This window comes from Erithacus rubecula, assembly GCF_903797595.1.
Source record: "Erithacus rubecula genome assembly, chromosome: 2".
Taxonomy (NCBI): domain Eukaryota; kingdom Metazoa; phylum Chordata; class Aves; order Passeriformes; family Muscicapidae; genus Erithacus; species Erithacus rubecula.
In genome coordinates, this window is record NC_136685.1 from 87,893,779 (window position 1) to 87,921,584 (window position 27,806).

At 38.6% G+C, this 27,806-nt stretch overlaps 1 protein-coding gene across 2 annotated transcripts in view; it reads right to left on the reverse strand.

The window, feature by feature from the left end:
- Window positions 1–27,806, reverse strand: part of KCNH1 (potassium voltage-gated channel subfamily H member 1) — a 169,175-nt gene that overhangs the window by 120,466 nt on the left and 20,903 nt on the right. The window contains exons 1-4 of one of the 2 annotated variants that reach the window (XM_079332859.1): window positions 25,136–25,274; window positions 20,661–20,779; window positions 12,947–13,339; window positions 81–510 (exon numbers count right to left, since the gene is read on the reverse strand). In XM_079332859.1, coding sequence (XP_079188985.1) covers window positions 81–510; window positions 12,947–13,339; window positions 20,661–20,779; window positions 25,136–25,151 — 958 coding nt within the window. In that variant the 5' untranslated portion in view covers window positions 25,152–25,274. Of the gene's footprint in view, window positions 1–80; window positions 511–12,946; window positions 13,340–20,660; window positions 20,780–25,135; window positions 25,275–27,806 lie in introns of those variants that run through there. The other variant, XM_079332858.1, reaches the window with a different exon arrangement.

A 27,806-nucleotide genomic window follows, 5' to 3' on the forward strand; every position in this document is an offset into this window, starting at 1 on the left:
GATGTTCTTATGAAATCAGCATTCATGACATGCAGCTTTTTGGTGTTGTGTATGAGAAAGACAGACTCTCTAATACTTACAGCCAATCATCATCATAGCCACGGCGAAGATCTTCTCCCCATCCGTGGTGGGAGCGATGTTCCCAAACCCCACGCTGGTGAGGCTGGTCATTGTAAAGTACAGCGAGGAGATGTAGACAGAATCTTTGCTTGGCCCGCCTTCCCATTTTCCAAACCCCGAGGTGTTGAAGCGGTAGGGCGTGCCAATGGACTCTCCCAGCTGGTAGAGCCAGCTCTCGGTGCGGATGGTGTTGGTGTCCTCGTCGATGACCTCGTAGTCGCCGATGCTGTACCAGATGCAGGCCAGCCAGTGCGCGGCCAGCCCGAACACGCACACCAGCAGCACCAGCACCGCCGCCCCGTACTCGATGTAGTGGTCCAGCTTCCGAGCCACGCGGCCCAGCCGCAGCAGCCTCACCACCTTGAGGGAGCTGAAGAGGCTGCTGATGCCCTGGAAGGATAAAGCAATAAAGCACAGAGGCCATTAGAATTTCAGGTGAAAGCAACGGTATTCGTTACGGCGGCATCCTGAGGAACAAGGTGATCCATAAAAAAGATGGCCACCAGATAACAGAGAAACTGTGAAACACAAAAAGATTAGCTCCCTTTCCAGGGAGGAATACAGGCACTATTGCCTTCATCCACTACCATTTTGTGGGTTGCTCTCTGAACTCCTTTTTCAGATTATTTTAAAAGTTTACAAATACCTTTGTAAAAACTCCAAACAACAGGCATATCCAGTTGTGAATTCTTATGCAACACGTCAGATGTAATGTCTCAGATATAGCACAGATTGCAATATTTAGCTCAGAGGTATCAGAAAGATACATTAAAAAGGCCAAAAAATATTGAAAGTACCTGGAAATTTGTAGTCTTCCTCTTTCCTACAGAGCATTTCCTATGACTCCACTTTCCTATTTCCTATCCACAAATTCCTGCATTGATAATCAGTCCTCTGACATTTCTCATATGAGCTACGTATAGCTTAAATATTTCAAATATCTCACTAATCCCCAAATTATATCCTTTTTATGACAGCTTTGATATCAATGCAGTATTTCTGTGCTGAAAATAATATGGTTCCCATAAAACAGAATTAAACCAGCATACAGGATTTTGTATTCTTAACTTTTATATAGATTTGCACAAGAAGTCAAATCAAAAAATTCAAACTCATTTGGGGCATGAGAAGATCTAAATAACCTATCCTAAAAATCCTTTGTGTTTTTTTTTTTTTTTTTTCTACTTTCTCTTACCAAGACTGTTTCGTACATAGAAGTCTGATTAAAATTTAAGCAGACTGGTTTAATGAGTATTTCTGGAAACGCATAATTGCATACTTCTGGTCACCAGCTTTTACTGGAAGTTTGTTTATTCCTGCATAAATACAACTGCCTCAGTATCTTAGGCTGCTTCAATGCACTAGAAAAGATGTTTTATTAAATAATTACATAAAGTATATTGACTCATGTTCCCCAGGACTGCAGCAATATCTGTTCTCTTTATTTCATGAATTTGTCATGATTACATTGACTCATTTTCAGAGACAGATGTAATTTGTTACCTGGGAACACACTATCAATTTCTATTAAGTATCTGGACAAGATCTAATGCAAGCAGGGGGTGGGGAGTAAAAAGAAAGAGAAAAGAGAAAAATAAAAAAGAAGATACAAAAGCAGCCTTCCTTTAAATCAAATATATTTACAGAAATCTAGAAGAGAGCAAGTGAACTATTCTTTTTATGAACACCTATGCCAAACTTTTCAAGTCAGTGATACAAAAATTGCTACACAAAGTAAGTTAATTTCCATTTCCCATTCATTCCAGACCCAGCTTTGTTTTGTAAACACTGGAGCAAAGCCTAAATGCCAATTCTGAAAATAAGACACAAAAGCCTTAATTTTTCCAGGGGAATGAAAGCAGGTATTGCTGAACACTCAGTATGGAGAGGAAAAGCAAAGTGGAAAATGCAAAAAATTATAACAGCATTTTAGAATTGGGTGTATGCAAGTCCTGCACTGACCAGGGCATTTAGTCTCTGCATTCTAAATATTCTGACATTGCAACACAGCCTTCGGAACTTTTCCCTCAGGACCAATCCACATTTCTCCCTTTTCTCTTTACAAACCTTAGCAGTGAAACACTAATTTTTCACAGTTTGAGAGGTCTCCAGAAATGGTGCTCTTTTAGCTTCAGACTCAAAACCAAGCCTTATAATCACAGAGTGCTTCAAAATCACCACCCCAACATCTGAGAAAACAGTTTTATTTTTGTTCAAAACCTGTTCTTCAAATTAAACATATCCCTGAGATTAAATAAATAAATAAATAAATAAATAAAAGCCAGAAAAAGCCCTCCAAAAAGTGCTGTTTGTCAGCAAGAGTCCTACCAAAGCCAAGAAATAATAATGGTTTAGGAAGGACTTAATAGCTTAGAATCTGGTTAATTCTTAATCTAAAATTAAAAAGAATGAAGGATTTGAAATACTTGGGGAAAGAGAAGAATCACAAAAGACAAGCTCTAGAAATTGGATATGAAAAATGGGAATTAAAATACATGAAATCAGATTTTAAAAATCTAAGCCAAAATACCTTTTTCAAACATTCTCTTACCCTAATTTCCCTTGTAAAATTTGCTAAAAAAATTTTTATTTTAAAAGTTTAAATGGGATTGAACTGCATCATTTGAGATAAACTGATTCTACCAAATTCTGACCAGAAATAGAGAATAGGCTTTTTGTACAAAAAGAACTTGAATACTTACAGAAAAATATATACTTGATTTGGTTGCACTGAAAGGATACATTAAATATTCTAATTACTCCTAATACTCACCTGACTGCATTGCCAATGAGATTCTAAAAGTTCAGAAAAAGTTCTATTAAAAAATAACCAATTTATTTTTATTTCAGGGTTAACAGGGTTCGCTCTTTGATTTCCTCAATGGAAAGAATTTGTCAATCCTAAATGGATCCATATCAAGAGCAAGAACTGCACAGGGAAATGATTATGCATATAATTCTTAAAAAAATTCTAAGTGAAAAACTTTCAAATGGTTACAAACAAGAAAAACTTAATAGACTGTTTCACAGATGATAAATTAGGAAAAAAAAAATCAGATAGTCCTGCAATACTTTAAATCAGTATTTTTGGCACCAGATTTAGCAAGTTATATTTTAATGCTCACTGGAATAGATCTGCTGGATTGAAAATTTGACAATTTTAGATTACCACTTTCCTAAATAGAACTGTACTTTTAGATTATTGTCCATTTTAATGCTCTTATCAGTGCAGATTATTTTTATGCTTTTATCATACAGATGGCTCCACAATGTCACGCAAAGGAGCCTGAACTCAATTTACTTCTCTTGATGTGTGTCCCACCCTCTTGGTCTGCTACTCCTGCTAGTTTTGAGAGGCAGATGCAGAGACACCCAGAGATCCTTCTGCCCAAAGAAAACAGGAGAACCTCAGCTCATAAAGAGCTAGAAAGAGCTAGAAGAGCACTGCAGGTCCCAGGCACCTCCAGATGTGCTCTAAAGGGTCACCATAAGGAATATCTGTGTTGGAGCCAGGGAAAGGACAAGGCTAACTAATATTCCGTGGAGTTCTACCTGTGTCTGAGTTACCCCACACAGTTGCAAGTACTGGTACTCTATCCAACAGAAAACATCCCTTGGGTCTATGCAAAAATTAAAAAGAAAAAAAAATCTTATATATGGCCAGAACAGACTTATAGTATATTTTTAGTGTATTTTTTTACAGAGAGAACTTGGGTGCAGTGTTCACTTCAATATGCAGCACTTGGTCAAGTATGTCAGAAAATACTGAATTTCACATACACTTGTATTTCAACTGTTTTGAAGCAACAGAATGGGACTAAAAAAATTCTACTGCTGATACCTGTATATAGATGTTGATAAATATTTCATAGTTTGGCAGGTTTACTTTCATTGCCAGTGATGGCTGCTGCATAAAAAAGAAGAAAGTATAGCCAGTCCCCTCCAAACCAAAGGGCAAGCTCAAGGCACTGAGACACTGAAGAAATAATTTCATAGCCACTGATAGAGCAGACTTGAATGTCAAAAGCCCTTAAAATAATAAACACAACCACTTCCCCTCCCACTCCTTCTACACATCCTTTGCAAAGTAGAACTGTACCCCAAAAACAGAAAAACAGAGCAGCCTCAGTCCCAGGGGAAAGCAGTGTCCATATTTTATATTCAAAGAAAACACTTCATAAGTTGGTCCATTAAATACTGCCAAAAGTAAATTTCCATGTATAATTTGTCATTAATTAGACACCCACTATATACTGTACACATTTACACATTTTCTTCTGTATTTCCTTGCTTTCTGCAAAATCTAATCTACTGTGAGTGCACCCCTTGTCTCACACTGATAGCTCAGCCATGCAAGTAGCCTTGTCTCCAAACACAGGATCCAGGATATCCATGTTTTGGCTCTACCTCTCAATCAGACAACTTAAGATTTGTGCTATTGCTTTCACACCCAGTAAATGAGATGGAGACACTGAAAACATAAAGGCTGTAAACAGGGCAATTATTGTTACTTGTGTCATTATGGTCCCCAAGAGCAGTGACAGTGGACACTGCAGTGATACATGCTGTACAGATAAAAACAGTGGCTGCTGTTCATTTTCCATGCAAAATTAAATTCAACTCAGTTCACTGAATAATAAAAGTCCACCTAGAAAAAAATCTAAATACAAATTGTTTAAAGAATAGCCATAAAAAGTAACTGAGGCCACTATCCCTGCCCTCCCCCCCTCAAAAAAAAACCCCATGAGAAATAATTCATTTGCCATTCCAAACAAGATGCATCATGATCTGCAGAAAATAACTAAAATGTTACATTCACCCCACCTCCTACAGCTGCAGTAGCACAAGTACTTTAGTAATAGATTCAATCAACATGACAGTATTCACTTTTTAGGCCATTATTCACTTTCTACATGTACAGAAAGAAAATGCACTTAACCCAAGCATTAAGATTTTTTTTTCCTAGACTCAAAGACAGGATAATTTACTTCCTACTTACTACCTATTTTTAAAAAGAGAAATATTCAGTATTAGCAAAAATGTTTCCTAAGTTTTCCAGCACTTTTCTCTCATATGGAACTGCTAAAGTTCAGGCTTCATCTCAATTAAAGGGAGATGCAGCAGACTAAAAGCTAACCATTAAAAGAAGGAGAATGAAACAGACAAAAAAATAAATTATTTATTACAAAAGGGGAGGCAATGAACCAAATTTATCACTACTGTGAGGCAAGAGAGAGAGAAAGCACTGCCTTCTTTCTTGACACTTGATTTGAAGTCAGCCATGCCACAACCTGGCTCTGCCTATGTGCAGTAACCTGGCAGCCCTGTCAGGTCATCATTAGGACTACACATTTCCATCATTTGTCTCCTCTGATTTTCTTAATTAGGTCTGAGAACATGACCTTTCCTACAGTTTGCCATATTTAGCAACCAAGAGATGAGATAGTGTTATGTGCACAGGTCAAAATCAATATCTAAGCCCTCTGGATGCTGCTGTGGTTTTCAGCACTGAAGAAAACAGATCTCTAGACTCCTGAAGCTTATTTTAGTCAGACATCTGTGAGCTTGGTTAGAACTGGGGGAGAAACAGCAATAATTCATGCATAAGAGCACAGGGTGTGGGAAGAGATGGGAAGGCTGATTTTTCCTTTGTAAAACTATGTCCATGCTTGCCTTACATGCATACATGCACACTGAGGAAAAACAAAACAAAACAAAACCAGGAAACAAACTTTATTTTTCTTTTACTTTATGAGGAAGAACAAGAATAAAGATAAACACATAAGTAACCTAAAGACATAGACAACAATCTGTTTTCCAATGCTTCTGATTCAAAGCAACAGCCAGTTCCAGAAGCTTTTTACTTATCTCAAAGAGGCAAAACACCCAAATAAGATTTAGTGTTACTGGCATCTAATACCTCTCCATCTTCCCAATTCTAATTCCATCCCTAATATGAAATAGACTGCAGAGCAACCACTTAACTACTCAAACAAATACCCTTTGTCATCTCATCTGACTTTCTGCCTCAGACCAATACATGTGTGCTGAATGATGGGAGAAGAGGAGCATTACTGATCCCTATCTTTGTAACATGCCTCTCTTTATACACAGTGTAAGCCTCACTCTAACAGCAGCCTTTTGAAATAATTCAGAATCTAATATATTCAATTAGCTCTCCTACTTGGACAAAGGCTATCACCATACATTATCACTCAAAATGTAATTCAGCGTTGTAATTCTTTTAGCCTCGTCCAGACTGAATAGCTTATGTAGACTACTATTCTCTCTTTAACAGAATGATAGATCATGTCTGGCCTTTCAAAGCTATGAAGAAGTAGCCCTGAAATTCAATAACACCCTTACTTATCTGTGACTTAGCAGAAAGACTAATCTGAACATTTGGAGTGCAGAACAAGAGAAGTCAGTTGGCATCTCAACAGCCTCAGTAGAACCTACAGAGAAAGTCAACATTAGGCAGGGACACAGCAACACATCCTGCTCTGGAATTCTCTTCTGGTATGGGCTATCCATCAGCAGCAGATGTCTCTGAGCCACCAAGGTGTGTGAGCCTGGGTAAGACTAGGGAAGGTAGCAGAATTAAAATAAACTCAACACCTGAAACAGGCTTACAGCATAGGAGAGAATTTAACCTTGAATGTCTTCCAAGGCATAAAAGCTCTGGAGTGTTGATATACATCAACACAATTTGGAAAACTGAGGATTTTGGGGGGGGAAAGACAGCCTGCCCCTTCACAGGGTAGCATTAAAATGGCATGTGATGGGTAGCATGGAGGTTGGGATTTTAAGGAAGGAAGATAGAAAAGGTCATTTGATTGGGAAAAAAAAAAAGGCAGGGGCGAGGGTGTGATGTGAGGAGATGTGGAACAAAGCAGACAAAAAAGAGACACCCTCACTTGAATTCCCAATTCCCTGAACAGGAAGTGCTTCTTTTGCCTGACTGGTTTATATCTTGGCTTGTGACTTCACCACAGCAATCTGCTTTGGACCTTTGCATTTCCCCAAAATACTCCTTTCACCTACCTGTCTGCTAAGGAATAATTTCTGCCTGGAAGTGCAGAACAGAGGCACTTCCACAATTCAAACTAGCAGCCCTTCCCCACCACCATTGCTCTTCTTTTCCACTGCACTTCCCTTTTTCCAGAGTTCAAGCCTGCCAAGCTCCTTCTGAAGCCCCAAATACCACCTAGGGGTCACACCAAGGACCTTCCTAGCCATGCCCCAAGGGTTTTGGGCAGGTTACAGACCCCAGCACACACCTCCCCTTGCTCTGTCCTGTTTCTCAGGGGCTTCTCACATAGGGACACCCACCAAGCAGATCTCCTCCATCATCACACCCCCAATCCAAGGCCCATGTTCCAGCCCTCCCCCTGCCCTATCTGGGCACAAAAACCCAATTGCCTGATCCTTCCCCAGGAGCCCCAGTAGGTGTCACCCAGTCCACAGGGTCTCACTGATCCCTCCTCATCTACTTTCATCTCATCCAAGAACCACCTTTGCCAACATTCCCTCCATGCCTGGATCACAGTGATACACAGCTGGGGTTTTTTTGTTAAAGACATTACATAAAAAGTAGGTTATGACTACGTTCAAATTTCAATTAGCCATAGAAAATTATTAATTTATTACTAAATTTAGCAATAGGCTCACATGCAAAATACAACACTAGCCTCATTGGACAGATTCAAATGAGAGTGGTGAACTACTGTTTCAAACAGATTTCATATTACTCAGCTGTTTACAATTTAAAAATACTTTTTAAATTCTATTTTCCATTTTGCAAAATTTATCTAACCCAAAATCTTTCTTTATAGGTCCCAGTTTATTCCATAGAAGTGTGAATATGATAATTTATTTCCTTGACCTTTATTGCATGCAGTGGTGTAAAAAAAAAAAAAAGGAAGTTGCATGCTTTCCAGTGTAGCCACTTCAGTAATTCCTAAATAGCTAATTTGTATTAGCATGAGAGATTATTCCATTAACAAGGTTTAAATTAATCTATTGCAAAAGTACTGCCTCAGAGAGTTGCCAACAATTTGACCAGCAACACATTCATTTTTTCCTCTCTCAACTCACTGTTTACTTTCCAGCTACACCACACTCACTTAGCACTAATTATCTTCATTTACTTCTATTATTCTGTATTGTATTTTTTCCTGGGACTTTTTTATCATCATCATAAATTTTGGCCTTTCAAAGCTGTAAATCTTCTTTGCCTACATGCTAGCTTCTCTCCTGTTCATTCACTTAAGTGAGCACTAGATCATTTATATTGAATACATCTTTCCTGATGATCTTTTACTATGCATTTATTTCCCTTCTACCTCAACTAATAGAGTAATACATGGTTCTCAATTTGGCATCAGCCAACAACTGATCACAGTGCTCTGCTCAAACTCATATAGCAATTACTACTGCAAACTCCCTGCTTCAGAGATTTATATGGTGGTGACATGACTAGATTCCACTCCTACCATGAGATTTCACAACAGCATCACATGCAGTAAGTCAAATATTTTCCAATATAAATTATATCTTATGGCATTATGGATGAAAACCACAGTATAAAATTGCTCAAGCTGACACTGCAAAAATATGCTTTGGAATTCAAAGTCTTAAATTGCACTGTTCTTGGCAAAAATTGTGGAATTTTCTTTAAGCCTGGTTTTTGTTAATTTTACTGATTGATGTCTGAACACAAAAAGATAACATTATCCCCCAAAGTAGGTGGTATTTTCTTAAGTAAGGAATAATACTAATTACTTTAAAGAATTACTGACAAATGCTATTTTGATCATTCACATTTGAAAGAGACTAACATCACATGTTTCAAGGGCTGTTTAAATTTTAGACCAATATTTTCTCTTCTTACTCAGACTAAATTACAGCATGATGTATTCTCTTAACAATAGGAAGTTCAAGCCTAGCATTAAGTTGATTCATCAATCAGTGGTATATTTTCTTCTGTTGAAATTCTGTCAGGTCAAGAAAATAATTAGTATTTAACTTCCCATAATTCACTTCCCATATATAAAAGCCAGGAGAAACATCAATAACTTTACTTTCATTTGGGGAACAACTGAAATTTCTCTACAGCTACACATTTCTTCATTTATTGAATTCTGCTCATGTCTGAGTATGAAATACTCTACTGTCTCTTTGAGCACAGCACTTGAGATCATTTTCTTATATAATTATATGGCCTTGTACAAAGACATTAATGTTTTTTCTTTCCTCTTCCATCTGTAGAATGTGGCTATTCATACTTAAGGGCCTCTTGAATTAATTGTAGTTATTAATAGTTGTATTGATTAATAGTTAATGAATTCAAATTATTTTTATGGACAAAAATATTCTCAACCATGCAGAGAGGAAACTGGAATTTCAATTATTTTGAAAAATGTGAATTGAAAATATACTAATGTTCCAAACTGCAACAAACCCAAAGAATTTTGAAATTGTCTGAAAACCACAGAAGTCACGCTCAATTTTGTTTCAAGAAAATATTTTCTGTAATATCTTATAATGGAATAATGAAGTAAATTGCAAAACAAAAAGCTACTTCAAAATAGAAAACAAAATCCAACACCATAATTTTTTCAAATGAGTGTCTGCTTGCCAAAAATATTGATCAGCTCTAGTTTCACCTATTACAATTAGTAGATTGTTTTAGAGATGACAAAAATGGTTTCACTATTAATCTAGAGATAAGTCAGAGGACAGTCCCAAAAATGCCCAAAGGGGGAAAAAAAAACCTCAATACCCTATTAAGCAGTTTTTCACTAATTAAGTGCTGCAGGTCCTGTGTCCCTTGCAAATCAATTAGTCTCCATCACAGTAATTACAATATTCTTAAGGACAAATTGACTTGTCAACTTAGTTCCTCCATGAAATTCTCAGAGTCTTCAGTGCCTTTTTTTTAAGAGAGAATGACAGCAGACAGCAAAATAAACAAGCTTCCACCTAGCCCAGTTCTCCTTCATTATAGGGACTGCAACAAAGCCAGGATTCTATTTCCTCCTGTTTACAATCATGTATGGAAAACATCAGACCAGGAAAACAGCAATTCATATTCTTCATTTCATTTTATCACCACTGTTGACACTGGGTACCATTTCATCTCTGGCCATTTTCAAAAGGATATTCTCATTAGGACTTCCAGAAAAAAAAAATTCCTGCAGCAGCCATGGCCAGCTATTGACTCCAGTGCCATTGTTCCAAGGGAATTCCCTGTAGCAAGATTAAAGTGACACACAGATAACAGTTCAGTTTGGTTATCTGTATGTTGAGCAGGACAGCCTTGAACCTGAGTTAATCCAGCTGCAAAGTTATATGGTGTGTAATCCAGGGCAAGAGAGAGGTAAATTTAAACCATCAAGAAAGGAAGGGAATTGACCCACAAGGGAATGCTCTATACAACAGAAAAAAAAAAAAAAATAAGAAAGGCAAAGATTTCTGCTTTCAAGATTCCTTGAATGTGGCTTTTATTTTATCCTTCTCTAATAAAAGGTTATCTTTCTCTCTACAGGTAGTTCTTGAAACAGTGATCACCATATACTGTCCCTAACCCCTCTTGATATGCACTGTGTTATTCTGCTGGCATTGCTGGCCAAACCCCCCAGGTCCCATAAACCAACCTACGAGCTCTCAATAGAAGCATGGCAATTTACACCAGTGGAAACTCTGCTCTAATGATTCTACAGTGATTTATCCCAGCCAAATGTCAGAACACACTATGGGAAATGTAGATGAACAGTCTTGAAAGGACAGCATCAAGAAAAATCTTGATTTTTTTTTTCCCCTTGGGCACAATAGTAGAATAACTAAAACCAACACTCTTATACTGATTAAGGAGAGTTCTGAAGAGCCAGGGGAAAACTGAAGTACCAATCAGTTTCCCATTGCCACAAGGCTACACTAAGATGGAGAACCTGCAGAAATACCAACTCACACAAGAATTTCTCTGCAGAATTGCTACCATGAGTCCAGAATCATCTGTGCTCAGTTCGACGGCTGTCACAGCCACTGATACAGACATTTTCCTCAGGGATGTTCTGTAGGTCACATCACCAGTCTGAAGTCAAAAAGTGTTCCTTCAGCAAAATCTTCACCAGGTTCCTTCTATCTGCCCTGGGTGAGAAAAGCTTCCTTTCTCATCTGTTGGTTTTTGTTGGGTTTTTTTTTGTTTCTTGCTTCGTTTATTTTTAAATTTTATTTATTATTTTTACTCTTTCTGTCTAAATGTCAGCCACTCCTTCTATCACTCCATCAGTGTCACAGCAAAGCAATATGTGAAAGCCCTGCAGAATAATCTGCAGTCTGGGTCTTTTATATGACAAATAAATACTTAAGGACAGGTCTCACAAGGCTTTTTTGTTTGATCTAATTTGTGTTACTTCAGTCTGTAGCTTGATATAAAATGAAAACTTCTCTAGGGAATTAAATGTCAAATACTATCACATTTCTTCCACTGCATTTAATAGTTTGCCTACCTGTCCTCACATCACTGAGAAAACCACTTTAAATTTTATAAAAAATAGTGAAATTTTTAAAAAGTAATTTGGTTTGGTTTTGCCTATATTTCACTTGGTATAGTTTTCTTTTGATAGTTAGGCTGCCCTCTGTAACATGGACATATTTTAAAAGAAATTATAAAATTCAAATTTCACAGGTTAAAATTTAAATATTAAGCCCTGATGAAGTAAGTATGTAAATCCCTCTCCATCTCTGGATGCAATCCTGTGCAACCTGGGTGAATCTGTTTTAGAGTCTGGGCTGATCATCTCTAGATGATCTCCAGAGATCCCTTCCAAGCCCAGCCATCCTGTGATTCTGTATCTTACAGCTTTAGCTGTGTCACAGATAAACTCAGACACATAACTAGTTGATGGTTTTATAACATATAACCAGAAAGCAGACTGCTGCAATCCTCTAAGATTTTATTAAAAATTCATCAACTCTCTGAATTCTTTAGGCACAGAACTTTAATGGATTTACCTAAGGAATATTTTCTTGGCAGACAGATGCAAAATAGCAAGCAGTTAAAAAATACTAGTTTTTAGCATTTAAGTGTTTAATGTTAGTTCATTTGCTGGATTGTGATCTATTCCCAGAGAAATGAAGAGCTAAGGAAGAGCCTAGATTTCCAGATTTTTCCCTACCCTTTCATTTAATTATGAAATTACCAAACAAGCACCTTCAATTCACTTCACCTTCCTCTAAAAATATTGCTGCCAAACAATGATGCACGGATCACCAGGTATCCACACAGTGCTTTCTAGGGCTCTAAGACAATTCAGTGAGTCACTGCCTGCCTCTTTGCCACCTGCTATAGCATACTAGAAGCAGCTGATAAATGTGAATTTTACTTCCCAATTGTTCCTGTGAAGAATTGGCATTAGCAGAACTACCCTGATCTGTCATCAGTGAAAGCAAGCACAGCCTGCCCCAAGAAACTGTCCTGACACAAAGTTTAAACTTTTCCTAAGTCAGATGGAGCAGTTTTCATTAGTGCTGTTCCAAGGTGCTGCTGTCTGCCTCTACCTGTCCTGAACCCTGAGGGTGCTCAAAGAAGGAAAATAAACATGGATTTTTAACACCAAAAACGACAGCAGCAATTAAAGGATGAGCCTTCTGGCTAGGACTCAGAAGCAAACTTCTGTGCATGCTGTGGGTGGCTACCAGAGACATATGTACAGTAATTGGATACATTTAAAAACATAAATTTCTTTCCTCTGTCCCGCACCTCCCCCCAACCACCAAGTGATAATCAATGGATGGAAGTGGAAGTAAGTGGTGTACTGACCTCATCAACATTCTCAAATGCATTGATGACATCATATGGCAGGCAGGAGAGCAGGTCAATCACAAACCAGGTCTTCAGGTAATTCATGCGAATCAGCTTGGGGTCAGAGATCACCTCTCCTGCCGGCCCCACAAAGGTGGTGTGGAAATTCAGCACAATGTCGACCAGAAAAATGACATCTACAATGCTGTCAACGACCAGCCATGCCACGTTGTTCTGTTTGGTTTTAAAGGAGACATTGTAAGGGACCAAAATAGCAGTGTAGAAGGTTAAAATCAAGATGATCCAGTCCCAGGTAGTCTTGAACACACAATAATGCAAAATTATATGCGGTGGAGTCTTTGGTGCCTCTTGTTTGTACTGTGGGAGGATTTCAGAACCCAGCTGCAATACCTGTAGTCAGAGAGATTTGAGAAGAAAGAGAAAACATGCTTAAGGTTTTTTTTTTCATGGTATTTTTCACACTGTAGATTCTCAAGCTCAGTACAACAGCTCATAAAAATTCATGTCCATTAACTCCTTTTATCACCACCAAATGGTAAGCAAGGAAAGAAAAGTATTCTATTACACAAATCAGCATCAAACTAAGAACAGTTGTTTCTTCTAATGCCATTAATTATTTTTTGACACTAACATGAGGAGTGTCCAAGACAAAAAGAGAAGAGAGAACCCCTTTAGCTACCTAGATAGACGAGACAGAAAAATGATGGGCAAGAATAGGCATGAAGGCTGGTGTGAGTAGAAATTGATGGCAAAACCAGGAACAATACATAACTGAGTTCCAGTCCAGCAGCAGGACCACTGGACCACATTTTTTTTCAATATTGGTTATTTCTTCACTACATTGTGTCTGAAACAGTCTCTTTCTACAATCCATCATGAATGCACAGGCCTTTCTTCCTCTTCTCTGGGCTGTGCAGGTCCAAAGCCCACTGATATCTATCATTAGCCTCAATAAACTCATTTTGGACTTCACCTTTTCCATGCAGAGAAGTTCAATATCTTAACTACCTGATGGTGTAGAATCATGGAAAGATAGAATCATTAAGGTTGGAAAAGACCCCTAAGATTATTGAGTCCAGCAATTAACCCAGTACCACCGTGTTCTCCAGCAAACCATGTCCCCAGGTGCCACATCCACACACCTTTTGAACCTTTCTATGTACAGCAATGCCATCATTCCCTGGGAAATCTGTTCCAATGCTTGACAACCCATTCAGTGAAGAAATTTCTCCTAATATCTAATCTAAATCTTCCCTGGTGCAACGTGAGGCCATTTCCTCTGGTCTTGTCATTTGTTGCCTGGAAGGGAATCTGGATCTCTCCCTCACTACAACCTCCCTTCAGGCATTGTAGAGAGCCAATGGTCCCCTCTGATCCTCTTTCTCTCCAGGCTAAACAATCCCAGCTCCTCCTCATCAAACTTGCTCCCTAAACCCTTCTGCCTCCATTGCCCTTCCTCAGACATGTTCCAATGCCTCCATATCCCTCTTGTTGTTTTGTAATGTCTAACTCACAGAACCTGTGAGAAGCATTCAGGAGCGTGGTTCCGTTTTCACATTTATTTACACATAGTTCAGAACAATAAGAAGCAGAGAAGGAAATTAAATGGCAGCTTTTCTCTGAGAAAAGATAAGACAACATAGCTAGAAAAGAAGGATGTCTTCCTTTCATGCTCCTTATCTCAGCTTTTTTATGTCAGTTATTTAGACATGGATTTTATCTGCAGGCTTTTTTGAGTGCCTTTTTTTCTTCCTCTTCTTTTTTTTGGTGAACTGGTGAGATTTTTTTCCAACAGTTTCAGCCAAAGGGGAATAAAGAAAACAATCAGCTACAAAAGTTCTACTTGGACAATACAGTCTCAGATGAAATTCCCTGCTGCTCTGAACTTCACATAATCACTTACTCATGTACACAACAGGGGTCAGGCACTGTCAGATCACAGTTCCTCACACATGTGTAAATGAGAATGGGAATTGCAAGCCTGCTGACTTTGAGCACAGTATGTTCTCCTGAAGAGAATTAACATGACCTGCTCTGACAGACCTGCATGTTACCACAGAGGTATTAAGATTTTAAGAAAATACTGGTTTAAAAAAATTAAGAGGGCTCAGTATTTTTGTTTCACTGAGTTTCTAGAATGACAGCAAAGAGGAGAAAGGAACATTTCACCTGCAGACCCAACTAAGACTCAGGCTTGTTCACTGCAGTGTTACGTAGTCTATTGATCCTGACCCTGATTCATGTAGGTTCTCCCTACTACCAAGGAAAAAGGGAATTAAGCTGTCCTGTGTTGAGAGGAGCTGGAAGCAGCATAAGGCACATGCAGTCTCTTTTCTGCAGGAGGCACTGGCCAGCCTATGCAGTCTCCAAAAGTCACTGGTGTGACTGAAAGAGGCAGAGCTTGTGTGTTGAGTCCATGTGTTACTCAGAGCATCATTCCCTTCGAGGCTTGTTTGCAGTCCCAGTGACAGATGTCTTTTCCCAACAAAAGCTCTAGCCCAAATCAATATTGCAAATATCTCCTCCCTTTCCCATTTGCACATTGCAGCTGTACCTGAATGACTTGGAAAGCAATGAGTTACTACTGGTTTTTATGAGGCTCTGCATGAGCAGCAGCTCTAACATAGGATCCTAAACCTGAAATATGCTTCACTGGGCAAGGAGAGTCCTCTGCAACACTCATTCACTGGAATAATCAAGATAAATATAATCAATAATCCAAGCACCTCCATCACATAGTAACATTTTTCATTTAGCAGGATTTCAGTTCTAATACTCTGATTTTGCTGGTGTGAGGAGGCAGGATCACCCTTCAAATGCAGCAGGAAAGCATAATTGCTTCTTCTGCAACCACAGGCCTACTACAGCTTATTTTTTTAGCTCCTGGTATTACATTAATAAGTCAAATATTTTGGTAACTATTCTAATTGGCACAGGAACCTCAACCATGAAAAACTGAAAAAAAATTTGTTTGCTCTTGTCAGGTGGTTCTTACTACACATACATAAGTTCTAGACTGAGAATTGTATAATGTACTCCATTTTGGTCACTGTTGCTCTCTTTTACTCCAAGAATTTGTGGAAATATTGCATTAACAAAACTAAATCTCATGGAAAATATACTAATGTATGCCTGCAAACCCAAATAGGGGGAAAGACAAGAACAATCTCTGGCAAAAAGAAGGGGTCAAATTATGGTATCCATTATTTTGTTGTAAATAGGAAACAACATAAAAATAAAGCCAGTGGAATTGCAAAGATGTAAAACTGAACTGAAAGCAGAAAAAACAGACTTTTAGTTCCAACTCATTAAGACAATAAACTGCTGCTTCAGTGTTTTAAAATGTCATCACCAAATACAAAGTAGTCTCTTCTTCCTTATTTGAGATTCAAGGGCTAGAGCACAAGAAAATAAAAGGATTGATGACTGATTGATCTCCTTACTTTCTATTTAGAAAGTAAACATACTCTAAACTATCTGAATAGCTAGGGACCTTATTAATAAGTCTTTTGAATTTCTGTTACCCCCTTGGAGTCTCTGGTGAAGCCCTGCCAATGGTTATTTAAGAGACCAGGGGCTGTGGCTTTAGTTGTTCTCCAGCAGAAGGATGTGTACCAGCACTGTGGGCATCAATGCTGAATGGAGGGGCAGGAGACAGGCATCAAGGAATGACACAGGGATTCCAATCACTCACCAGGTGGGGAAAGCCACCTGCAGCAAGCCTGAGGTGCCTCCAGTCCTCTTTTTGGGTGAGCTGGAGGTGACAAGTTCTAGTCTGGGCTCCCTCTCACTACATCACTAACACACAACTTTGTAAAACCACCCCATCTTGCTGGCACTGCCAGAGATGATTTCACAGCAAAGGTGAAAGAAGGACACTGCCCCAGCTCACACTCTCTCCCCCAGCAAAGACAACTTGCTTTGCACACTGGCAAATCTCACAGTGCCTGGCACTGACAGCCAAGAGCTTTCAAAGGCACCAAAATCCTCATTTCACTGGAAGGAAGAAAAACATACCTACAACAAACCTTTATAATATCACAGAACAAGCATGTGCCTTTATTGCAAAGCACAACAAAAGAGCTCAGTACTGCACAGAAACCATGGAAGGAGATCCACAGAGCTTAGTGCTAAAGCTCAAGGTTTTGCCAGGTCACTGCACTGGAAGTTACAAGAGCTCCTTTCTCCACATTTCATGCCAAGAGCCATGCCAAGACTATTTCTTCACCACCCTTCCCACACACACACACCACTCCTGGGCCATCTGGAGATTAAAAGCTATAAACCCCAGTCTGTCTGCACCATCCAGCAAACCCAGCTCGATGCAAAGTACCCTCTGCCCTATTCCAAGGTGCTCCTGATGCCCTCCAGCCTCTAGGGAGAGTGGTGCCAGCCTGAGACAGGTTTGCTGGAGCAGTCAGGTGAGGTTACACACCCACATGAACTAACCACATTCAAACTGCTTGTAAAGAGACTTCTCCTGGAGAGGGAAAAAAAACAAACCCCAAGAGACTGATATAAAAGTAATAATGAAGAAAGTGTACACAACTATGTAAACCAATATGCTGAGCTTCCATCCATGTGCACTAGACAATTTGATTACTACGATTTTCTGAATAATTGAAACAGATCTGGTTTTGGAAGATTTTTCACTCTTATACACTTTTATCATAGTAAAAGAAATATTTATTTCAGAAACTTATTAATGAAAGTATTATTGCAGTTACTCATTATTCATCAGATAATACAGCTGTATTATCTGCATTTATTATTTGCATGATGCATGATGCTTTATCTCTAATTATCTCTAATGCTGGAGAATTTTATTCCAAGAGCAGAAATGCCAAATTTCATCATGGGTTTTACAAGATTGTGTTAATTTTTAAACACAGCAATTTTAAAAAAAAATCCTATTTTTTTACAAAATGGTGAATATATCCCAAGTCAGGAGTCATAAATTGCATCAAAAGTGTTTACAATGATTTATTTATTTTTAAGACTGTATGACTGGGGGCAAAAAAAAAGCTAACACATAAACACTCACTCATTTCCAACTTAATCTCTCCTTTTCATGTTTTCAATTGCACCTATTTGCTTTCTCTCACTCTCCCTTGCTTTTGTTTTCCCAAGCACCCACAGAAATTGCTCCCAAGCTAAGGGCTAGGAGCTAAGCCTCAATATTTTGATTGGCAGTTTTAATTGCAGTTATAAGTTCCTGGTAAACAATGCTAAAAAAAAAAGTGGCAGAGGTTCCATTCTTAAGCAGTGCTGCTAAGCACCATTATAATTTCTCTGCTTTTATTTCTCATAACTATCATATTTTTTTTTAAATTTTGACACAGTCTCATTTGCCCAGAACCACCTGGCAAAGGTGCAGAACACACAAGCTAAGACCAGAGGTGCAGATGACACATGCAATCATTCAGCAGTGACCAGGAAGAACCATCCTTACAATCAGCTCCTTGGTGATTAAGCAACAAGAAATGTATCAGTTGCTTTACAAACTCCTATTGCAAAATGTTGTCTCACAATTACCTAACACCCTTGTGTTAATTGCCTAATTAATTTGAGGAGTTTTCATACGACTGCTATTAGAGAAGTCAGACTAAAAAAACATCTGTGCCTACTGGCAAAAGTCGGAGACTGAAGCTTCACAGACACTGCTTGTGTTATCCATGGCCTGCTAGTCTGTCACTAACACCTTTCTTAAACTGTTCCACAAACAATAAAAAATTGTAAGCTGTTGTGGCAGCTTCCAACACCTTGCTCTACTCAGGTTCTAGGATGCAACAGCCTCCCGAGACATTCAAATATATAAGTGATAAATAACTAAGAGCAACACAAATAACACTGCAATAAACGTGGAGCTTTCTCACACAAACAAGATTGATGTGAAATGTCATAGTGAGAAGCAAAAGAAAAAGGATGAATTTTAAAATTTCAGATAGGCTACTACAGGGATGAAGAAAAAAAATATTTGAAAATACAACAGGGAACTGTTAGAGATCCCATATTCAATATTATCAAGAAACCTTCGCAGAATAAGAAGCCTGGCACCCCATCTATCTTCAAATAAAGAAAAGTGGCCTTGTCTGTATGATTATCTGCACTCTTCTTTTCTCTAGTGTAGTTCTATTGACTTAAATGGAATTACAGCAGGAAAAAAAGCTACCTAACATTGCAGCTGGGGCTAATGTTCTTTGTAAAATTATGACCGCAATATTCAGTCAGCAATTAAAGAAACTAATTTCAGACATGCACACTGTACACTTGCCCTTTATTATTTGTAATGAAACAATTGTCTGTGCCAGTAAGAATACTTGCAAAGGCTTGTTGAGCACATGGACTTGCAAGAAGTTTTGGTAGCATGAAGTCTCTGACATCCAGACTGTTGCCAAATAGAATAACCTTAGACTCTTCACTGTACATTTTGTTGCCTACATTTTAGCATGAACTAAAATTCAAGGGTAGACATCTAAAGAGAAGAAAGCATTTTTTATATGAACCCTTGAGTAAGATTAGGGGGAAAACTATTCAAAATTCCAGGACACTAAAGCAACATCAGGGTGGACATGTCTCCCATCATCACATGGTTTCCCTGGAGTATGGCATCCATGTGAATGTCTGTCCCTTCCCTGTGCTAATATGATCCATGTTACTTCTCTGCTTCCAACAGAAGTTGGTTTCCCCTTCGTGAGTTCCTCTGTATTAAATACTGAGCAGGTAAGATCCTGTCTGCAGGAATTTTGCCATTATACATGATAACAAGACAGGAGAATTTTTGTTTGCATAGAAACTAAGACATATGCAACAGGACCTACAGAGTATAGAATAACTGACTGTATGGAGACCTCATGGCACCCATCAATGCCTACACCTCCAGCTGCACAGGAAGATCAATTATTGTCAAGCCATAGCTGCTGCCATGGCATTCACAGCAGGAAGTGACAGAGAACTGCCATGTCATACTAGCTGTGCTGATATTAACACCTATCAAACCTCTCCCCAAGCTGTTTTTACAACCACAGAGACCCTGCTACTGGCCCAGGAGACAGCTACAGGAAACTTGGGACAGTCTCTCCCCCTCATGGTGAAAGCCCTCAAACCCTAAGTGCTTTGAGGGGCCTTCTCTGCCTGGAGCTTATCTCAAAACTCTGAAAGGCTACTTAAACCACAAGATTGCATTTTCCTAATCTGTCTGCAGTGTTGCTTGTGGCATCTTACAACTGTTCTGTCCATAAAAGCAGTAACTTAAACATAGGTTTTAACGAGTTGGTAATGCAGGTTTGGGATCCCACTAAAAGGTAAGTAGATATAAATCAATTCAGAGAATAACCACATCATGGATTCTCCATGTGGATTCTCCATTGTGTACTAGACCAAGTGTTTCTCACCTCAGTTTTACTTAAGTAGATAGTCCAAGATCTTACTCTTATTAAGATCCTCAGAAGAATGGAAACTAAGCAAGAAAGCATTATTTTAATAACACCTTTCTGAGACTTTGCTAAGATATGGAACACAACACTGCAATTAGATTATACAAAGTCTTTGGGACACCTGTTTTCATTCTGCTGCCATAGGACATATTTCACAGCACATGTACCAGATTCCCAGGGCAGGGAGGACTGACAGTTCTTGGCTTATGCAGAGATGACATATCCACAAAGGTAAAAAAAATTCTTTACAGCCTCCTAGGGAAAGAAAAAATTACCTCAGCAAGTCTTGAGTGCTTGTGAACATTCTCTCCTTTCTGCACGCTGGGAGCAAGCTGCTGCAGCACTCCTCTGCTGCTGGTGAGGGCACGGGTCAAGCGAGCAAACTTCCCCCAACCTTGAGGAAACATGCAAGATTGGACACATTACCAAAAAAAGCTGCACAAACATTATAAAACCTCTTACAACTAAAGGGAGAAAAAGACGTTAAACAGAGCGATCTGCTTTAATACTGACCAGAAGGGAGTATAATTTAACCAAGAACCAGATAAAAGCAAGTCAGAAAATAGGTGTCAGCGTGGTACAGAAATAAAACCCATGACTTCTGTCACTTTGTATTCAATGACTCTACAAAAGTACTGCTACATGAACTGCATATTTTGCAAGGATAAATGTCTACTATACAATAATCTCATATTAAATCTAATGATCAGATTTGAATCTCGCAGCACTGCAGAAGAACACTCCAGACTAATCAAGATGTAAGGCTAGAGTCATGCACAATGAAAATTACAGTTGTCTGTAACAGAAGTGAATCTGGCCTCAGATGCATGGAACATAGATCTGGAATAAGCAGAGAAATATACACAAGATAATAAAAAGCTGAGCAGAAAAGCAAAACAAAGTCATTAATTTTACTCTCTCTAAACAAAAGGGGGAATATACTAATAGATTTTCTCAAGCTCAAATTAAACATTTAGCAGTTTCTGGCAGAGAAGTCATATGCTGAATTTTAATTCAGAATATTTTTTACAGTGATTTCAAATATCCCTCAAAATAGAAGACCTTCAATGACAGTCAAAAGAGCTAGCTACAACTATAATCTTTATGAGCAGCACTTTGCCATAACAGAATGGAAAAGTATACATCTGGATATTTTTGGTAGACTGAAAGTATCAGTTCTTTTAGACCCAATCTCGAAAAATGCTAGCACGACCTGGGAGCTCTTGAGTTCATATGCTATCATCTCCTACTCCAACTAAGGATGCCTAGCACTTTGAAGATGCAGTTTGTATGGAGAACCTGGAACACGTTGCCTACACATCTTTCTTGTAGACCCTTTTCAGGTACTGGAAGGTGCTATAAGGTGTCCTTGGAGTCTTCTCCTCTCCAGACCCACAGCTCCCGCAGCCTGTCTGCACGGAGGGATGTGTTCCGAGGGCACAGGCGATCCTCGGCGCTGCGGCGCTGGCCGTGGTGCTGAACCGGAGCCAACGCCAGCCCCGCGGGAACACACCTGACCACGGAGCTCCAGCTCCACCCGGGAACTCGAAACCTGCCTCCCTTACCACAGCAAAGTGTTTCTAATGGCAGGAACACAGACAGCTCCTTTTACTGACTCAAACCGGATTGATGGGCAGGGCATGCTCCGCTGGTGTGAAATTTGGTTCAAAACCTGAGGACAAACTTTCAGTGCACATTGTCTTCCTAACATTGTTCTAAGATTTGGGCTATTCGGGCATACACAGAGAGAGGATGAAAAAGAAGCATCTCACTGGAGCTTTCTTGCACAAAAGCACTGCCAGACAACTGTGAGTTGTGGCTATGAATGCTGAGCACCTTCGGGTGCACCCCTTCTTCCCAGGAGTCGTCTTCTTTTGAAAAGTACAGATTAATCCATTCCTCTCTCCTCAGCATCCCCTGTAAGCATCTCCTCTGCCCTACGTGTTGAACATCTCACTTGTGAGGGCCTAAATGGCACACAAAAGAACTGTTTCCATAAACATTCGATCTCACCCTCTACCCCAAACTCTGATCTGAAAGCAATATAACTGTTTTAGGCAAGAGATTGTGTCACGAGGCAGGGCTTTTCAGCTTGGCTTTTTAAAGCAGTGTGGACACACCCTATTTCTCTCCACCTATAGGGAGCCCAGCTTGGAGATACACTCACCACTATGCCATGGTATGCTTCAAACCAGGTACTGAATCAATGTGCAACGTGTAAGAATTTCATCTTTAGAACTGAACACTCTCCTCCTTGTACTGCCTTTTGCAGTTTGGTCTTCGTGAAAAAAAAAAAAAAAGAAATTTAAAAGTGGCTAATTCAGTATTCAGTTAGACCTGCAGATTGTGGCACATGAAAAAAGAAAATAAAAATTAAATAGAATGCGAGTATTAAACCTTTGGAATGATAACATCTCCAGTAATGCCTGAAAAGACAACAGTATCCTTTGAATTTATTGCAATGTTTCCTCCAGAGCCCTAAGGAGAGACAAGGGCCAACAGCAGGTCAGTTATCTATCCGACAAAGATAGGTCAAGTAATGGATTTAAGCCAAAGGACTGAACACAAACACTAAATTTTAAGGGTCATGGATCTTTCCAAGACAAGGAACTAAGCTTCAGAATGGTGTAAGAATATATTGGTATAAGTCCTGCTAAAACAGAGGGAGCAGATGATATGGATTAGGAGCATTTTCTCCTAATCTCTTTCAACATAAGTAGTTGGCATAGCCCTACATCCATTATTTTCCTCTATAAACAGAGAAAATATAAATTAAATTTAAATCTAATGATCCTAGGTGGTTCTAATATAGGTATATATATTCCTCAAACAAGATAAGCTCACACAGAAGACAGGTTGAAATTCAGGACCCAAACATAAAGCTGGATACCACCCCATGGCAGTGCTTGCCTATGTCCCTGTCTTTGATTCTAACTCATTTTAATCATTGTCTGGTCTCTTTTCTCAATTCTGCAGAAAATATCATGCACAGACAAAGCAACGAAATGACATTAAAATACTTCCAGCTTCAAAAGGATGGAAAGCCTTCAAGATAACAGCACTGATTTCAGCACTCCTGCATTCCATGATGCTCTTTCAGTTTTCCACCATTTCTTCACAAAAAGGTGAATAGAAATTGCTTCTGATAACACCCAAGACAAGATGATTACAAAAGTTGTCCCCTGAGATTTGTTTCATGTGGAAATATGGCATTGAAATATACTTTTGTGCTGTGGCATTTAACTCATCAAAACTTTTCTTCTTTAAAGCTTGAAGTTTCATTTAACGATGGCCTTAAGTTGAAGAAGCCAATTTTCTGTATTTTTAGGTAAGTTGATACTCAAGCATAGCCGCATTTATTATTTATTTGTAGGTAGCTATTTGTTTCCTACCATTCTTCTCAATTCATTCCTGCCAACTCAAGAATTCAAACACTGAGAACTGTGGCAGTTACAAAACTCTTGTTACCACACTGCTGACCCATGACTTATACAATTCCTAGAGTCAGAACAAGAAGTTGTTTGCTAGAGAACAAGCTTGTTTGTCCACAGGTCTGCTGTTCACACAACTGTGTAAGTGTTAACAAATCAAGATTCCAGCAATTCTTGCCCACATTCAAGCCATTTCTGTATTTCCACACATGAAAGATCCTTGCTTACATCCATCCAGCTCCTCTGCAGTGCTCCTTCTCTTTGAAACCTCATGACTAAAACAGTATTGTTTTTCCATCTGGACTGGGAAAGTGTACTGAAGTTTTTTTAATATACTCACTACTTCCTTTTCATTTGTTTCCTCTTTTTAAGAAAACATTTCATCCAGATGAAAGCAGAATATATCTTAATCAAAATATTTCAAACACTGGCTCTGTTCATATAAATACATCTTTAAAAACAGAACCAAAAATCCTAAAAAAAAAAAAGCCAAACCAACCCAGAAACAAAAAGGGGGGTGGGGGAAAGGAAATCTGAATTTTTCCCTGAGTTAATATGAAGGAGATAAACAAAATGTTTTTTGTATCTGTACTCCTGCTTGTTAAGCAAAGGACGCCTTTGCTGCAAAATGAAATAAAGCATCTTCTGCAGAGGAGATGGCAACTGATGATTGCTGCAAAGCACAGAAGGCTACATCATCTTGAAGAATAACAACCATTCACTACTTGATACAGTGATGTTGAATTTGACCACCTCTTGGTATAAAAACAAAATATCAAAAGCAAAAATTAGGATCCAAAGCTTAGCTTTCAAACTCTTATGAGACATCATAGGTGCTTCTGGTTATGTCCACCTTGTATTCATACATTCAAATCCTGTTCAGGCAAACTTCTTACAAGCTGCTCAGAGTGCAAATACAGTTTTTATTTGTCTGCACAAATAATTGTTTTGCATAAAGTGATGCATTCCACTTTATACTCTATTCTCAAGCATCTCATATTGGTGTGTTAGATCTCAAACCAGGTGAGACATATACAGACAAAATGCATTAATTCCAAATATAGTATATACTTTAAAATTCAGCTAAGAAGGTGACCTACCACTTGACAAGCCAAATTTAGCTATGCTATAGCTTGATTTTGCCTTCTATTCAAGTAAACCTCATTTCCTTGATTTTTTCCAAGGGGCAAGCAAACGGGGAAAAGTGGAAAGAGGTTGTTTTAAAATATTATCAACATCACTGACACGCTATTTTTAAGCAGTTTTATTTAGAACACACTATTTTTAAAGCTGCTGCATTTAAAAGCAAGCTTACTTACCTACCATGGAAGCCATAAAATAAACATCTTCTAAATTTTCTGAATCAATTCACAAAGGCTACAGTGAGAAGTCTGTTTTTCGTGTGACTTTCTTGTTTCATCTATTCCAATGTCTGATATTATTAATCAATTTAAAAAATAAGCATGAAAAATGGTACTGGGATCTTCTATCCCTCTGAGTCACCTTCAGATGAAAGATGCCTGTTCATCTTTGTGTAGTCAAACACCTGCCATTACAGCTCTACACTTTTCACTCAAGGAGCTGCATCATTTGCAGCTGAACAATTGAACATTTGCAGCTTGAAATTGCCAGCAGGTGATAGAAAACCAAGGTACACCACAGGCTTAGCCTGACAGATTAGTTGCTCTTTATGTAGTACAAGAACATGATCGATTTAATGTTTTTCTCTACATAGATATATACAGGCATTGATTTTGAAAATCTTAAATACTTTAAACTGTAACACTCTGCAAATGTGCAAATAGCACATTTTATTTACACATTGGCATCTACAGGCAGCCTATTACATATTAAGTACTCATAAGCATAGGAAACTGATTACACATCCAAACACAGTAAAAAAAAATACTTGCTAAGCTGACTGAAGGTGAAAGAAGGAAAAAGAATTGATTAAGCAATCAGTTTTCAGTTCACATTTTTAGTTTTTTTAGATTGAGAGTTCATTTGGGTTGAGAACATGAGAAACATTCCCTTATAAGAAAGCATGCCAAAAAGTTTCTGTGTAACATCGTACACAGCACAAAGAATACGCCCTCCTCAAAGCTCATGTGTGTTAATGATTCTTAGAACAAGCTAAGTTTTACCTTTTTTGGATCTTCCAGAAACATTTTTCCACTCTGTGAATCTCAGAGCCTACTACCTAACACCCCACACCTGCCTTTTCTTCCCCCTCTCACAGTATACAATTGCACAATGAGATCTAACCTTAAAGACATGGACACACATGTAAAATTCTGTTTGACAAATCAGCTCCTCCAAGACATTGCTCATCTAGCCATCAAGTGTTGGCATCAAATTTTGTTGTGTGATCCAATATCACACAAAAAAAAATTCCAAAGCTAGCCTACAGCAAGTAAATTATGGAGGAAAAAGGGATAAATTAAGGATGAAAACAGAAAGTGCAGTTCCATCTATATTATGATTTATGATTTGTATATAAAGTGAATTCTTACCAGCATGAAACTTCTGCAGCTTTATTAATTTTAGTAGGTCCAGAAATATTATCTGAAAGACATTTAGAGCACAATCTCTTCTGTACATGAAGATGTGGCACTCAGAGAAGGAGTGCTGAGCTGTGAATCTGTGGCCTCTAAATAATGCATCAGTTCTGTTTGCAACCTCTGTTAGTCACTTTGCCAGTTTCCATGGGCCTGAGGGAGAAATTCTGCTTATCATCAACTCCTCTGCAAGTCCATGCACTTATGTGTAGGTTTAGTGCCTATATTGCTGTAGATATGTAACCACTGAGAATTACCATGCTCACTGCAAGAGCAGCATAATTTCGAGATCCAAAGAAGATATTAAAAGAAAAACAAAATTAGCATTCTCTTTCTTCAACATACTTGTATTGGAAAAAAAAAATAGCTAAAGTGTTTCTTTGTACTGAAAGTGAAGGACAAACTGCCTATCTCTACCACATTAGGGAACTCCTGTGAAAGCAAAAGGACAGAGCTACCACTTGTGACAGAAAGTCCTGCTTATCAACTGACTAAATGAAGCAAGGTCCTGCACTACCAGCAAATAAATGAGAGCCAGCTTTACTGCATCATGCTGATTTATCTGTGCTGTCACTCCTCATCAGGATACACTGAGGACCACTAGGCAGGGAAAAAATACTGTAGACTCAAACTTTCTGACAAGGTAAGTTTTTTTAGTTTTATTAAAGCAATAAGGAACCAAACAAATAGCATTAATAAGAGAAAAAAATTACCCAAATAGTCTTGAAGAGGGTATGTTTGTCAAGGTTGTACTTCCTTGTTCATAGTAACAGGTGTTTCCACTTTGAGAAACTATGTTTTTAAAGAATAACATTTTGAGAACAAATGTAAATCAGTTCATCTTCACAGCAAGTTTCCTGTTTAATTTAATACTACAAATATTATTAAATACTACAAAAATGCAAACAACAGGAGAACTTACATCCTTTTTTACCCCAGAGAATGCAAGTCTCTGTAATTCTCCATAGAGTACAAAAGGTCTATTTCTGACAGGATCTGAACCTGAGGAAAGTTTATGCTGCTGTCACAGCTGAGTTTTCTTCCAGGTTTCCAGGCTGTACCTCAGCAAAGGGTTAAGAGCAGAACACTGCAGTGCTACTTCACTCACCAGAACAGCTTAAACCTGATTCCACTTAAGATAACTGGAACCTCTTCACATAGGCTAAAGGAAACTAGTCCAGAACTTTAACATAAGAAATCTCATAATTTGCTAGACTCAGCCAAGGTTAATTCCTCCGTTTCTGCAATAATTTCACACACAATTTGTACAAGGCCGTCGAGCAACATTGTGAATCCTTGAAGGCTATGCTGGAGAGCAGGTTAATAGTGTATTTTAAAGGAAGAATAGTACCTATTTGCCATGTAAACTGGGCTTTCATTAGCAATGACCCTTTCCAGAGCAGGCCAGAACAATTTCACTAAAGAAACCAGC